General features: G+C 39.1%; 1 protein-coding gene across 8 annotated transcripts in view; it reads right to left on the bottom strand.

Annotated features, from left to right (window-relative positions):
• Positions 1–17,233, bottom strand: part of znf385a (zinc finger protein 385A) — a 79,090-nt gene that overhangs the window by 5,383 nt on the left and 56,474 nt on the right. For all 8 annotated transcript variants that reach the window (XM_079588455.1, XM_079588457.1, XM_079588459.1 and 5 more), the window contains 3 exons: positions 15,316–15,426; positions 9,105–9,276; positions 2,246–2,575 (listed from right to left, as the gene is read on the bottom strand). In XM_079588455.1, coding sequence (XP_079444581.1) covers positions 2,246–2,575; positions 9,105–9,276; positions 15,316–15,426 — 613 coding nt within the window. The remainder of the gene's footprint in view (positions 1–2,245; positions 2,576–9,104; positions 9,277–15,315; positions 15,427–17,233) is intronic.

Here is a 17,233-nt window from a genome sequence, read left to right as displayed (position 1 = left end):
AACTGAATTCTTCAAGTCTTCGAGATTTGTTAAATTTGGCTGTCTTCATTACAACGAAGCTCATCAATTTTCCATTTCCTGTATTTTGAGCCATGCAACACATGGTTCTCCTTAAATGTTTCGCCGTCATGTTCCTGGCCTCACAATGTCAATGAAAACACAGCTAAGCTATATGGACAAAAAAAAAAAAAACACGTGATGTCCACATGCTTGGGTTCCTAAGAACTAATGTCTTTGTTTTGTTCTTAACCAAGAAAACATTGGGAACGTCGACACATTCTCAGGCCAAATCAAAAGCAGACATTTTCATTTTCTCCCTTTGACCAAAAGTTCACCTTAACTTTGGGTTTGAGTATAAACAAGGCAAGAAACTAGCACAAATGACCTTTGTGCTGTTCAAAAATGCACTCTTGCAATATTTACACTAAAAATTTGTTCTAGACAATGAGCGTGGCTAGTTTCACTGTGTAACGGTCATTTGTAAATACCGTCTGAGCTGCGTCTGGACATAGAGCTGCAGAAATAAAGTAAGCTAAAACTCTCCCTTCCTCTCCATGACTTATATCTGTGGCTGTCTGCACAACATATGATTTGATTTTTGGCTGTGGTTAGGAGTTTAATTTAGGGAATGGACTGTATTGATTCCAGATAGCTTTCCTTAACCCAGGCCATGATTATAAATTCACGCTTCCATCGGCAACAGCGCCCTGATATCACTCATAACGTGTAATGTTTACTTTAAAACATAGTCGTGTTCCCAGAGGAACGGCTTCCATGTATCAAAGCGTGAATGTTTAATTTTCAGTCCACATAAACAATTGTCAAATTTTTCAGAAATTCAGATTTATTTATTTTTGGGCCTGGGGAAAAACAGACTATTTAATCAACAAGCTCAACATGAGAAATTCCTAAACATACTGAAACTATGACTGCAGTTTTTCCTGATAAATAAAAGAGGAGATCAATAATAAATAGAGTTGTGTGTGCCTCTGCAGCAGAGTCTCCTCAACATCCACCTTGGTCTCTTCAAACAGGGTTGTTTGTGTTGACACAAGCTGAATAATAGAACAGAATGAGATCTGCTCAGGCACTCGATACACTACGAGAAATCAAACACTCCCCTAAATACTACAAGCTGCACTGCAATTCAAAAACTGATCTACTCCATTCGTTTTTGTGCACACCTTTGGGGGAAAACCAAGAGGACAAGTGGCGCGGTAAAGTTGTGTATAAATCATGAGCGAGTGAAAGCTTCTAAAGACGCCTGTTTTAGATGTTTAAAGCGTTTTTCTTTTTCTTTCTGTGATGGACGTAATTGCTAGCGTTCCTCTGTGAGCTGCCTTGAGCTACGCAAAGCATATTTCTGCTGCTCACAGAACAAGATACATCTTGCAGACTCTTCTTAAAATAATTATGCCTTCTGAAGTAAGTTGTGCAAGTATTGAGAAAGGCAACCAGAAGGTCAGATTTTGACATTTGCCAAGTGCCAAATTCAAGTAAGGAGGACTGTATAAATTCTTAATGTTAAGTACACGTTATTTCCCAGTTTGTCAGCAAATTTATTAGGAACCGCAACATAACACATGGTTTTAATCCAAATGAAAAATAGTCTAACTCTATGCGTTTGAAATAATAAATAAAAGGATCAGTCAAAACTTTTGCATCTTCTACCATCAGAAATGTATCTAAGATGCATATATATATATGGAGTGCTTCTTAATAATAATTTGTTACATTTATATAACGCTTCTCTAGGTACTCAAAGCGCTTGAGTATATTGCATTAAGCCATAAAAATATGCCAAGCAATTATATAAATTGCTTGGTGACAGGAAGATTTATATACAGTATAATGGAATATAAAATGGAAAATATTTATGGCTGGTAAATTTTCTCACTGCACCTGGCACTGCCAAAATGTTCATTTTGGCCCATAAAAGTAACATTAACAAAGCAGAGAAACGCTGTAGTGCACCTTTGCATTTGCTTTTTGTGTTTTTCTGTCATGAAAAGTGATTGCACTATTGTTGCTGCATATAATACTATGGAGTCTCACAATGACTCACGGGTATACAGACTAGTGAATTCCCCGAACAAGAAAACACACAGGGAGCATTTGGGAATATGTACAATCTATCCGCCTCTAAGCACCCATTGGAGACTCTTTATTCCAATAATGTGTTGTGTAATCAGTCAGAAGGAGAATTTATTGAGTCGAGATGAGCTGTCGCTAAATGAATGTTCACCTTTATTGTGGGCCTCCAACTGGGAGAGCGAATTGACGGCCACTTTGCACAGTGAGCAGTAAAGCAGCTTCTTGGCTTTGTCCTCTTCGGTCTCAGGGTTGCTGGGAGTGACTGATGGGACCCCAGGGGCGCCAGTGCCAGCCTGCTCTGGGTTAGAGGAGCCACAGCCGGGGGATGAGGAGGTGGCTGGGGGTGGTTGAGGGTTAGTGGGGATGGACAGAAGGGGACATGCAGAAGGACCGGGGGATTCTGGGGTAGGGGGAGCAGAAATAGCCACGGGCCCCGGGGCCACCGCGGGTCCGTTTAACTGTGGCGCTGGCCGTGTCTCATCTGCAAAGCAAACAACAAAATGACATTTAAATGGAGTATTCCTGGAAGTTAATGGGCTCTGCTGTTTCATCATTGAAAATAACAACGCTGCTACATAAGAATTCAAGAGCTTTTTAGTTCATTCCTCAGAAATGTGTTTTTTCCTGTAAAACCTCAAACCAGGCGTACTCCAAATACCTCATCTTAAAGTGTGCAACCCTAGCCTTTAGAGACCACATAAAAACAAGTTTGCATAAAATTATTTACATATGTTTGTATTTTTTATGAGGCATCACATATTGTTTAGTTTAATTTCTAAAGTAAAATTGGAGATGCTGAGAAATATGTAACCATACCGTTTAAAGTATTCAGGACGTGTTTTTTTGTGTGCAAATTAAAACATGTTTCTGTTGACATTGAGACTAAGTAAGAGAAGAGCAAGCAAAACTCATAATAACTGACTCATAAAATGCTATTATGTATGACAAAGGAAAACATTACATTTAAACAATCTTTAAAATGTTTGTTACCGATCAAAGCTACAGTAAAACAATTGTGAAATATTCCAATTTAAAATAAATGTCAAATGTTTTCAAAAATAATATTTCTTATCAATGTTGAATGCAGTTGTGCTGCTTAATATTCTTTAATAATTATTTTTCAGGATTTTTTGAGTCAGACAGTTCAACAGCATTAATTTAAAATGAAAATATTTTGTAACATTATAAATGTACTTTACTGTCACTTTTGATCAATTGCGGAATAAATGCATCCGTCAGATATTTCCAAATCACATAATTATAGATAACTTGCAATAGCTGTGTTTGAAAAGCCTGAACTTAAAACTCTGAGCTCATATTCCTAGTGCTCTAAGCACTCTTCAGTCCATGTGTCACTGAAAATCAAACCCTTGACCTGACATTGTTAGCATCAGCTCCCCTACAGGTAAAAACATAGCTTTGTCATTCATCGTACATTGGGTACATACAAAAAACACCCTAAATGGAAGCGGGACGTTACGCAGTTCAAAAAGTTACAAAGTGACCCTATTATGAGACAACTAAAGTGCAAACATCCAGCCAGAAAGAATCTCTCTGGGGGGAAGTAAGCAGTGACTTCACTATTTCCTTACGAAGATGATGTATGTTTTTGTTACTTTACAAACATTTGGCCACAACGTCTTACATAAACTCTTAGTCATTCGAACTCAGTGTCTCTCTCCTTAAGAAACACACTGCTCAGGTTTTATTCACCATGACATTTGAAGTTCAACTGCCTTTGCTGTGGAGGCAAATCCTGAATGGCAGGTGTATAAGAGCGGGCTAGAGGCAACCAGATCCCTCATTTAACAGGAAACTGTTCTCTCTCTCTACATTGGAAGTTTCCAGGAAGATTTCTCTCTGTGTCTCTCTCTCTGTTTGCGGAGCAGATGAGAGTCTGTGCTATATTTCTTTTGGGCTTGAGCTCCTGTCAGTGCCTCATAAAGATCATCTGGATCAAAGCACGGGTTGATGACATACTGCTCTTTTGAAGGATGCAGGATGTTACAGCAAACCTCATGACCCTTCAAAAAAACACCAAATATAGATCAACGCTTCGTGCAATAGCTATTACAGCATCCGAATGGACGGGCCGAACCATGTGGCTTGTACTCGGTGCAGGACTGGTTCTGAAAAGCCTGAACTTTTAACTCTGAGCTCATATTCCCACTGCTCCTTTTTCACAACACACCCCATTCCCTTACAGGCCCCCACCCTCTAACAAACACACGCAGTGCGTGTGTAATGAAAAATGTGGGTTTGGCCGTGCACATGTGGTTTGTGTTAGCAGATCGTGGTTCAGGGGGTGGAGGAGAGTGTGTAACGGGGGGATTTCAGAATTCTTCATCCTCTGGACAGCTGCCATCCACTCTCACTGACATGCCCTCCATGTTCGCTGCAATGTGCGCCCGTCTGCCCTCCATTTATTCTTGCTCTGCATATTTGAAAGTGCGGTTACACAACATGCGCTCTCAGAGGACTCATATTTAATGCTTAAATTAACACCCGCCTTCCTTCAACTGCTGAAGGAGTCAGCCGCTGTAAACACAAGCTAGTAATGATGTAAATATTTTCATGAAAGTTCGTAGGTCCAACAGAAACCCAAAATATTGTTTTAATATTGCTTTAAACGTGTAACTGTTGCAAATCATCAACAGTGGGCATGGAATCATGGGCATCACTTTGTATTACAAAGAGGCAAGGGACAGTGCTGGTTGGGATGTCACAATTATTTTTACTGTTTGGATCAATTTTATACACTACCACTCAAAAGCTAATAGGGTAAGTATGATTTTTTTAATATAAAAAAAAGAAGTAATTTATGATCACCAAGGCTGCATTTATTTGATCAAAAATACAGTAAACCAGTAATTTTGTGAAATATTATAACAATTTAAAATAACTTTGTTAATCACTACTGTGATTTTTAGCATCATTACTTCAGTGCCACACGGTGATTCAGAAATCATTCTAATAAGCTGATTTGCTGCTCAAGAAACATTCCTTATTATCAATGTTAAAAACAGCTCCTTAATATTTTTGTGGAAATGGTGATAAGTTAAGCCATTTTTAAAATTAAACATTTAAATTAATAAACGTTAATAATGAAAAATTATATCTTCAACCTTATATCTGACATCCATGATTTTTGGTTTAATGGTTCAGCTTTGAATACATGCTGTTCGGTGTTCTAATCCACCCTAATATACATTTTTATAAAAACAAATATATATGAGCAATATCACACGAGTATACTCAGTGCAATATGGCTGTATATCAGCACGGCTGTGATTCGGCCGCAGGACAATGTAGCAGCAGAAAAACGTCTTCTTTTTTTTACCACAACTGATAGCAAGGTACAATGGGAGGTGGAGAGCATGTCAGAGCTGTTTATATAAAACATAACAAATAATTACAAATAATTATAACACACAAGAGCCTGAAAACACCTGCAGAACAATTGGGAAAAGCTTTGTCTATTAGTCACATCATGCTGTGAGTTATTCCAGTTATTGATTAGGACAAAATTGGCCTTGACAGAAAGTGTAAATGATGCCTGTGCATTTAGTAGAATTATGATAGCTTAGTTACAGACTCCACATACAGAACCTGAACCCACAAGAACAATCCCTCAGTTTCCAGACAGTAAACTAAACCTGCTAATAATGCAGCTCTGGTTTCACAGCCACTGACGGAGCTATAGCGGAGAAGACGGAGTGTGACGTGGTGAAGGAGGGGTCTGGTTGTGACCCGTGCAGGTGGATCAGATATTCCAGGGGTCAGGTATAAAAGAGGCCGGCCTTTACCCCACTCCTACCCTGCCCATCATTAATGAGTAATGAACCCTGAAACAAGATGCCTGAATGAACTTTCGGACTTATTAATTATAGAGTTGGGTGCATTCATTTGCCTCGCTCAGATCGCTGTTTCCCAGATGCATCTTAGAGCAGGCCTGTTGTTTCTATAGATATCTGCGTGAAAAAGTGGAGATTCTGCCACTGTAGCTCGGCAGAACCATGCTGTTGGAGATGGAGAAAGATCAAGCAGGAAATTTAATGGCACTTCAAGCTTATGCTGTGAAATATGGAGGCCCAGACGAGTGTCGTGCAGCCTTCTGTCTCTATACAATCTCCAGATGTGTAGAAGACTGCTGGAGACGTATGGCTTCATTAAGCAGAGTGACTGTGCAGAAGTGGATCTTGGGGACAAACAGAGTGCTAAGACGGTTCAATGCCAAACCTCCTGCACATCCTGCCAATTCTCCATGCTATTATGGGCCCCGTTAGCTGCGTTCGAGCCTTACAAGTCTTCACTAGAATAAAAGTGTCCCTAACACGGGAAATGTAAAAAAGTTAAATATAAGGAATAAGCAAACATCATAATTAGATTAACCACAGCTGAAATTCCTTGTAAAAGAGCTAAGAATGTATCTAAGCACAAACTATATTGGTGTGGAATTAATAGTGTATATTACACTAATAATATAATTTTTAACTATTTTCTATTTTAATATATGTTCAAACATAATTTATTCCTGTGATGTAAAAGCTGAATTTTCAGCAGCCATTACTTCAGTCTTCCATGATCCTTCAGAAATCATTCTGATATGCTATTTGCTGCTCAAAAAAATATCACTGAACCTAAACTTTTGAACAGCAGTGTATTAAATTTTTTTTAATGTAATTTGTATAAAAAACTAGTGTATACACAGTTTATACAAAACTATCCTTTTAAATTATCAATGGTTTAGGAGACAGTCAAGGAAACATGCAGAAGGCTGCTGAAACTCTATAACCACTAAAAAGGTGACTCCGTTGGCCTGAGTATTGTCTTTCTACCTCTTAGAAGCTCTACTGGCTTTAGCGATGCGTGAAAGAAAATCATCAATAAATTACATCACCGGCAGCTGAGGTCCACTGCGACATTGTGTTTCTCATGAAGCGTGGGAATTTTTCTCTTGAGCTTTCACATAAAAACCCACAGAGAGAGAGAGAGAGCAGAAAGCATGATGTGCAGATATGTGAGATATAATGATTAGGCCCAAGTACCGAGCCCTGATGCATCCCCAATATTTAGGTGCATGCTTGTAAACTCTGACTGGAATGGGGGTGACAGAGATGAAGAGAAACACACTCAGTGAGCTCTAAACATTTGCTAAATAAATGTACACTGCACAGTGCACAATCTCTCTCTCTCTCTCACACACACACACACACACACACACACACACACACACACTTCTGTACACGCTGGGATTGCTATGTCCAGATGGAACTGCAGCTGTCATGACTCAAGGGGTTGGCAGCTCAATGAAGACTCTGTTGTGAAACTAGTATTATGGGCATTAAAACAAAGTGATTGTCGGGATATACAAACAAGCGAGCCACCAGCCCGCTAGGGGTCGGGGTCATGGGAGTGAGCTCTGGATGGAAAACGGCATTCTTTCATATGTATCTGGTTTCACATTTAGATCATGGACGGTTTGTTTTGGCTCTCTCCCGCTGGAATTTTTTCTCGGCCTGAGGACTGTAGACAGTTTTCTCTGGACAGGCAAATCCCTCAGTGAGAGACACGGCTATACTGTCCTCCTCCATCCTCTGTGACAGAGATGATGAGCAGGATGAGGGGGAGGGGGGAATTAAAGCAGTCATTCTGTAAGTCATATTATATAATGTAAAAAATTAGATGTTCGGAAAACAGTTTGCATATATTTTTTAGTTGAATTCATTTACTTGTCTCATTTAAATGTCTTGACTTCACTTAAAATGTTAAGTTGTCCTGACTAAAACTATGCCTTTATTTTAACAATTAGGTTAAGATTTCCATTTAAAATAAATGCTGTTCTTTTGAACTTTCTATTTATCAAAGAATCCAGGGGGGGACGACTATCACAGTTTTCACCAAACCAATAAGTAGCACAACTGCTGCCATCATTGATAATAAAACAAAATGTTTCTCGAGCACCAAATCACCATATTACATTTAAAGGCTGTTAAAAAAAAAGTCAGCTTTTTTTCTCTTTTTTTCTCTCTCTCAATTCAAACACTTTAAAGCTTCTCATAAAACATCTACCAGTTGTGGGGGCTGATGGTTTGATACAAATTGAGCCTGGCAATAATGGAAAGTGCAGGGAGCGTATACAAGAGACATAGGGAAAGAAAACTGGCATATAACAGGCACAAGAGGGAGTCACCAACCCTCTGGCAGTTTATCAACTCTGTGCCCCCATTTCATCTTACCATCATTATGATCTGCCAGTGTTTAATCACTCATTAAACCAAGATCAACTGTGATGTTTCCTAACTAATCCTCAGACCGCTGAACTTTTTTATATCCACAATCTATTTCTCACAAACTCTCACTCACTGCCAACCCATCCCTCCTAATCCCAAAGTTTATTCTGATGCAAAGACATTAGCTTTTAATACCTAATAACCCTGCACACAGCTCCATAAACACATCAGCTAGGCCTTCCTAATAAAGCTGCAAATCAAGTGGTCATGGTCAGTCAGTCAGACAGTCACGCCACTCTAGTAAAATTAGGCTCTGAATAAGGTGGTCCAATAAGACCTTTACCCAGACTTCCTCAAGATGTTTCAACAAGGATTGCACCATCTTATATTTCATAAACTAGCTATTTTAAATCTTGTGCTGGGACTGAGGAATGTTATCTTTGTCTCTTTCTGTTATTGTAAAGTTTTGCCCCGTGACAGACCCTAGACCTTCAGCGATGGGAATGTTCGATTGGTTGCTTGTTGAAGAGTGAGGTCAGACCACACACAGATTGAATATTTGCGGTGTCTTCATGTCCTAGTTTTGATTCATAGAGTGAATTAGAGTATCCTCGCTTTCCAGTCATCATTTTGAAGCAGAATACACCGCCTAGCTTTATATTCTTCAAACAAATGTCTTTTCTTTCCAAAGGTTCTGTGTGAGTGAGCACAGAAGACCAGATGTGCATGTTTTACAATCACTATATTGTACAAAGCCACTTATTCTCAAGCTCTTACCTGTTTTGTTGGGCTCAGCGTCTGAGACAGTCGGCAAGGCTCCCGTAGGTGAGGGGGACGAGACGGGCCCTGGAGGAGGTTTGTCACTCTCTTGTGGGCGGCTTTTTGAGGTCTCGATGCCTTTGACTCTCCTAGCATGACGGTTCCCCTTGTAGTGGGCTTCTGCCTGACTCTGAAATGAACACACAGGTAATGCTGCTTAAACATTCGGAGCACACCTTTCAAAATCCACTAGGAGCTGCACACAAACAACACAGGAATAGAGTACAAAAAGTTTTTACAGGCCATATTTGACATCTGGTACTGGATGTCTCATCCAGGAATCATAACATGGGCTTATACCTACATGCTAGTCCCAGGACACTGATGACACATGACAACCATTGTGATGAAACTGACTGTCTAAATGGGTTGCTTTTACATGTCTTGTTACAGCGTAATTATACATTTAAGTACTGAGTAATAATAATTAACTACATGTACTTACTATAGGATTAGGGTATGATTAGGGTTTGGTTTAGGGTTAGTTGCATGTAATTATGCCTAATTTACAATGATAACTATAGTAAATACATGTAACAAGAACGCATTCAAATAAAGTGAAATTAAAGTGAAAGTAAAAATTATTTAAAAAAATTATAAAAATAAATTATATAAAATTATGTATACCATTAAATTACAAAAAATATGTATTCTGGATATAATTTAATAATAATAATAATAATAAGCAAAGTTGTTTTAATTATTTAAATACAATTGTATTATTATTTAATGCATAATATTAATACTACTAATTATATTTAATTTATTATTATTAATAATAAAAGAAATGACACAAAATAATTTATACCATTAGACAAAGAATATGAGGTAATTTTCCATGATTTCATTATCAACACTGTTTGTAAAAGTAGAGAGAATGAGACCATTGTTAAGTGAAAGGACATATTTAGCCGTCTCAGCGGTCAGTGCACAAACAGTGCAAACCCAAAGGAAACACGAAACGGTTGACTACTGTGAAAGCTCTAATCTGCATAAACAATTCCACTTCTCTGATGTGGCACAATCTAGTCCACTCATCGATCATGCTGACTTGACCTCTAGCAGGAACACACGAGGAGATATTTCCAGAGATGCTCACACTGGAGCTGTCGCCTGCGGTCTGCATCCTCCATGCGGGAAGCACAATGCATATCTGTCCTGCCTCCCAGCAGCACGCTTCAAACAGATCAACTAGCAGCCGCATCCCGAAACAGCCATGGCCTCAGAATCAGTCCCAGAACGACAAACATGATGATTATTAAATGGCTGGATTAGCTGTTGTGTGAAACTGAGAATGAGTTGACAACCGTTGCTGCAGACACTGGGAGCAGGACCAAGAGACTCATACCAGAGTGTCATCCGGGCTCACAACATTAAAAGAGGCGTGGGACCCCAGCAGAGACTCATGGGAACAAAGAGATTAAGACAGCTAGGATAGGCCTTTAAGACCGTTAGGGTAGACTTGAGGGAATGGCATTAGGTTGGCCCTTGCTGTCCGTTGTGGCAGGTTGTGGGCTGTAATTGGTGATGACAGAACCTTATATAGCTGGGGGTCTGTAATCGAAGCCTTCGGGGGTTTGAAGAAGCTGCGTGTCTAAAGCACACAGGCAACTGAGGAGGATGTGGGAAAGAAGCACTAAAAGAGCAGCGATCCCTGGGATTAAGGAGGAAAGAGGAGAAGATAGCCATGTGGTTCTGGCGGAAACCAACAGAGAACTCAATGGATATGGGGCTAAAGCACAGGTGCTTCATGTTTTGTAGACAGAGGTCACACAGACAAAAAAAAAATGGATGTAAAACTGATCAGACTTGAAACAGAGGGAAGAAAAAAATGCAGAAGAAAGAATATGCATCCAAAAACAAATGAGAAACACAGTTTGTGCCATTGCCACGTACAAGCAACAGACTCAAACAGTCTAGAGCGGTAATCACAACCATGAGTTACAGAGAATGCAGTCAATACTGGAGATTCCAAGTTTTTTTTTTAACAGTCTGTGACTAGGGATGGCAATGGTAATAGAATTTAACGGTTCTACTTCCAATTCCTCTTAGGAATTATTTTAGTAAGGACTAAATATTTAATAAAAATGCTGTAATTTTTTTTAAATCCTTGAATAATAATAATAATATTTTTTTAAATTAATTCTTCAATGCATTTACACATATCGTCTTTTAGAGGTGTCATAAATGAAATCAAATAATTGGCTTTGACTATATTATATAGACAAAATTTCTCGACAATCAAAACATGAGGAAACATTTGGGTGGCACTTTTTTTTTTTATACTACTGACAAAACTCACAATGAGCATCTTTATGTGCAATGAATGAACAACCAATCAGAAACTACATTTCTCGCAGTTAATTGTAAGCTGTAATTGTTTGATACTCTAAAAATAAACTGCTTATTAGAATCATTCATTCAGGAATCGGTCTACACTGTATACATTGTATGTTTTTGATTCACTAAAAAGAACCGATTCATTAAAGTCATTTGTTTGAGAGTCAGACTACACTGGTTGCAATGCATAATTTTGATTCACTAAAAAGAACAGGTTCGTAAGATTCGGGAATTGGACTGCTTATGTTGTCCTTTTCATGCCATAGATTCAGCAGCGCCATTGCATCAACACCGAATAGTAGTACAGTTCTCGGTCTCGAGTATTTTTGGATAGTGGCCCGCCCGCATTGGCGAAAGAATGCATCAATGAGAATGCAACTGAGCATCATTCAGTTCTGGTATGTAAACATTTTTTTTTATATATATAAAATGACACTATCATCCTTTAGAAACATACTTATTTTTAACAACAAGTCTGTAGCTAAGCTGTTTTGGCCAGTTCCTAACTCAAATATAACTATTAGCAAGACAAATCCAATTTGAACCCACATACAGAATTCGTTAATTAAAATTCTCAGTTAATTCTTTCATAATGAAGTGACTTACAAGAGAGGGCATGCATTATGTGTGAAGAATACCTCAGCCATTAGATATGAATACACGAATCAAGTACCAAGCCAAATCCAAAATGTGCCAATGAGAATGAAGTGCTGGTATGAATGCAGCGCTATCTATAGAATAAGGAAATGAGGAAAGTTTTCGCCCAGATGCCAGAGGGTTTTATATAAGAGAGATGAGTTGGTTTTGAGAGCATAAGATTAATTCTTCTAAGCACAACGATGGAAAAACAGGAAGCATGAGCATGAAGAACTTTTCCAAGGACAAATTAGTACAACTGAGACCAGATTGTCCCAGTCTCATTGAACCACATGTGAACTATGTAACGCAACATACACCAACATAAATACAATTACCACAATAAAATGGGAAAGAGCTGCATGAGGAGGATTGACAGATGTGGCCATTCCCGAGTCCCGACGCTCATCACACACATGGAAGGAAGGTTAATTTGCCCTAGTGACGGAAAACCAGCCAGTGAATGACGGAAATTGTGCGACATTGGCGGGCCACTGCAGATCTGGCAGGGGGAGGGACACGCATTCAACCCTGTCCTGCAGCAACAGTGACACAACATGGTGACATCACTTCTGCAGCGCGGCAAGGTTATACCTCCATCTTGCGCTAGAGTGAAAGGGACAGAGGGACACTGGCAGCACAGCATAACACAGGTCTGAGCTCCTAGTTTGATGAATGCATCAGATAACACTTGCTGGCAGCCAATAGTCTGCTTTTTCCACTACAAATGTCCTCAGTTATCGGCACTGGGGGGTGTGGAATCTATGAATCCATAATGGAGCGTGAAATGATGATGGGAAGGAGGCGAGGGATTAGATATTTTCAAGGAACAAATGCATTGCTTTATCCAGCATAGTAGAGGAAGAAAATGTAGACTCGTTGCTCTGTGTAACCATTTAATGAAACATGGCATTGTATAATTTAATCTCCTAACGTAGCGGAATCATTTCCAGTGCAACAATGCATGAAAGAAGTGGCACGATTTCTAATAAAACATACGAACTTGCAATTGTTTGATGTCTTTTCTTTTGATCTCTCCGTTTTTCGCACACAACTGATTTGACGCCGTGAACACTTGATGCCTGACAACTTTAAAAATAAATAAGAGTTTAAATTGTTAGGACAATGACAAAAGAATGTGTGAGTTTGTCTGAATGTTTATGAGAGTTTGCATCTAGCACTGTCCACGGATCAAGCAATCTAACGTAAAATTAACCTAGCATGAAAAGTAGCTAGTTTTAAACACACAATGTACTGTATGTATCCCCTTAAAAATCATACTAAATGAATAAATGTAGAAAATAAAAAATAATTAGAAAAATTTAAGAATACATGAATTAATAAATAAAAAAATATGTCATCCTTTTCACTTAATGCGTTAAACTTATATGAGCCCTTACCCATGTTATTTAAAAATATTATCAAAATATTTATTTAATTTTTTGCAAAATGTATAAAAAATTATAATATAATAATAGTAAGAAAAAAAGCAAGCCCCATATTACACCCTTCTTGTGGAAAGTGCTGTGTGTGTGTGTGTGTGTGTGTGTGTGTGTGTGTGTGTGTGTGTGTGTGTGTGTGTGTGTGTGTGTGTGTGTGTGTGTGTGTGTGTGTGTACCTACTTAGCTATATTTTGGGGACAAATTTGTACCCAGAAGTGACCAAAAACCTGACAAAATCTCCAATAAACTCCCTTAGGGATGTCCTCATTTGTATATCTGGTATTAATAAAGTAATAAAAACATTTTTTTTAAATGTAAAAATTCAGTTTTTTAATGTGAGGGCTGGGTTTAGGTTTAGGGTTAGTTTAAGGGGATAGAATATACAGTTTGTACAGTATTAAAATCCTTATGTCTATGAAAAGTCCCCATGAAACATGAAAACACAAACTGTGTGAGTGTGTAGTTAAATGCAAAGCAGGGGTGTTGAAATTATATGCCTATCTTTTACAAACCATGACAGCTGCAGGTGTCAGAGATGTCTAATCTGTAGTCAAGTGCTTTAGGTTTATTGAACAGCACGCATTATTATTTACAAGCACACTTGTATGTGTCGAGCTCGTTTGACTTGAGGGTCATGAACTAGGTTGTAAACTAAAGGCATCTTTGGGTGGCACTTTGGGATATGGAATTTATAGCTGAACTAACAACCGTCTAGGATATTTACTTTGAACCCAAACAAAGCAACATTAGATGATGGAAATAACTGCAGTATGCAACTTCAATCTAATCTTCTTCACCTCCATGAAATATCACCTCCAACGAACCTACTACAACTCTTAAGTCCAATTGATTCACAGAATTGCTGAGTTGTCTCAAAATCTCTCCCCATAAATCATTAAAAGCGAGCTGGGCTAACAGCTATTTTCACAGGTCTTCACATGCAGGCTTGGCCTCTCTGTCTTCTCGCTGTTTTTCATTGTCCGTGGATGCGGTTTAAAGAAGGCCATACATCTGCTTGACTGGAGGCCCAAGATTACAGGCTCACACCAAGAAAGCCACTTTCTGCCCATGATTACAGTTCTCGTCCGTAAAAATAGCGCAGGCTAGCAGGACACTCCCAGGTCCTGCTCTGCTACTAATCTCACACATGTCACAATGTCTGCCACAGCTGCAACTGAATTCAGCCCAGAATATATCAGGCTTAAGTTTCCCCCCAAACAAGCGGAGCATAAACAACTAACATAATTGCTTTCATTGATGCGCGGGGAATATTGGAACTCCAAAATGTGCGATAGGAATCTTGCAATAAATGACGGTGGCAAGTCTAAAATGGAAAATTTTAACGTTGTTTTTGTAGGAAGGTTTCTGTAGGATTTCCTGGTGGAAATAATATCTTTATAATTGAGATATTACTGTATGTTGAGAGAGATTTCTTGATTTTCTGTATGTTGAGAGAGAAACTCTTTTTTTTTTAATCGTAGAAAGAAAGAAAAAAGGCTTCATCCTGTAAGCATTCACTCTGACATGCTATGCGGATACAGTACTTCAAAGAGGATTTGCCATTGGCTATTTACGGACTAGAAAGCAGAGTGTGCAAAGTATCTCAGCAACATAAACATAACACTCATATTACATAGAAAACTCAATCTAAGAAATCTATATACGATTTCAGGTCTTCAAAAACACACGTCATTTGAGTAAGCCACCAAAGAGAACATGCATGTTAAACAGTCCAATATCAGATGCCTCACCTCCGAGTTGAAGCGGATCTGGCAGACATTACAGGAAATGATTGGCCGTTTGGTCTTCACCAGTGGGACTCCAAAGGTGTGGTTGATCACCGCCTTCTGAACAGGATCCATCTGAATACAGAACAGGGGAAAGAGAAAGGGGGAAAGGGAAAAGAGAAAGGACGTGTGAAACTAAACTCTGGTCCGGCTCGCATTAGACAGACAAGGTCATTAATCATGTTGATGGAAAGGTCTAGGTGGCAGTACAGTGGCAGTAGAACATGGCTAAAGGGTGAACATATGGTGCAAAGAGTCAGGACACCTGTGAGATCAAGTCAGGGTGAGCAGCTCATCTCTATGTTGTCCGTCCCTGCATTCAGTTTCAAAATATCAATGACTTCGCTAATAAACGAAGACAACCTAATAACTCACTTTCCATTAAAGAGGCCACGTTACACTAGATCATTTCTAAACCAGCATATAGACTGCATACCATATTTACACATATTTACAGTATGTAGATAATATACTGTACCGTGTACATCACAGACACACATTAAATTGTTTCTGTTTCAGTGTCCATAATGTGAGTTGTCAGACTTTTAATATAAATTTAACCCACTAAGTACCGCATCTCGTAGCGCCAATGGTTAAGCCTCTGTTTATGACCAGCTTAATGCACAAAGCCTGATGGTCGCAGTCCAAAAATCTTTTGGCCTTGTGGTCTGCATTCAGTGCTCTATTGTCATATGATTCCCAGCATGATTATTCACTTGATAGAGTTTCATTTGAGTATTTCAACGTGACATTTCATACAACATGATGCAGCTCTAATCTGCGTGCATAAATTGACCAATTCATTCTTTCTGGAAAACAGTCAAACTTGACTAATTTTTTGGACTAATAAAGAATACTGTGATGCATGATTTCCAATACAGCCAGTTGCAGAAAGAAAACGTTTAACCTTTCAAAAACATCTATAATGGTTGTGCGTTTTATTCCAAATTCTAAAAAAAATAGACTAAGCCAGGCCCGTTTGGAACATCTTCTCTTGGCTGGGAAATGCGGGAGAACCTGAAATGAATATTCTCTTAGTCAAACAAAAACATTATGAAACTCTGCAAACGGAACGTATCCAGGCAACCCCCCACTAGAAGCAAACACTAGCCGAGACGTGGTTCAGGATGACAGTGTCCACCGACTGTGGGTTAGCGTTCTTGAACCGGACTTCCTCAGTTTTTTGCCTCTTATCTCTTTTGGCACATGCCCGAAAACTTGTTTGTTTTCTGCGTCACCGTAACCGTCGAGGACCCTGATGCCATTGTGCATGTGCAACGTCCACATTACATCAGTCAGACAGGCAGTGGATTAGCCACAATGATGTTGTTCTATGGCTTTGCCTTCATGAATCTCCGGAGGATTAAGTGAAGCTGGCAGTTAGCAGGGTAATCAGAACACCTCCAGCTAGAACACATCAATAGATACAACTGTCAGTACTAACAGCCTCCGCGAGGAAACGGATGGAGGAGGGGCTCCGGCAGGATCCACAGGAAAAATCAAAGCTCAGAAAAACATTACTTTTAAAGGCTCATGTCTTTTTTAAAAGACTACTGGCTGCATTTTAACTCCGAACGCCCTTCTAATCAAGATTTAATAGCATACAGAAGTTTCTAGACCAAAATCCTGGGTGTTGGTCCATCATGCTTCGCATTATGAAGTAAAAATAGCACTGCATTGAAGTGGTCTTCCGCTGGCATTGATTTATTCCTTTGACTTTCTCAGCCGAGAAAATCTTGGCACATAACTATCCCAGCCAATTTCCTTAAACTTCAACAATGTCATGATACAGCTTTATGATGATGCTACAAGAATCGAACTAATGAAACCACCAAACCACAGCCGAAAGATGCCTTAAAGGAACAGTTCACCGAAAAATGAA

Source organism: Phoxinus phoxinus, assembly GCF_949152265.1.
Source record: "Phoxinus phoxinus genome assembly, chromosome: 18".
NCBI lineage: Eukaryota > Metazoa > Chordata > Actinopteri > Cypriniformes > Leuciscidae > Phoxinus > Phoxinus phoxinus.
The sequence above is the reverse complement of the archived record's forward strand: the minus strand, read 5'-3'. Positions and strand labels throughout refer to the sequence as shown.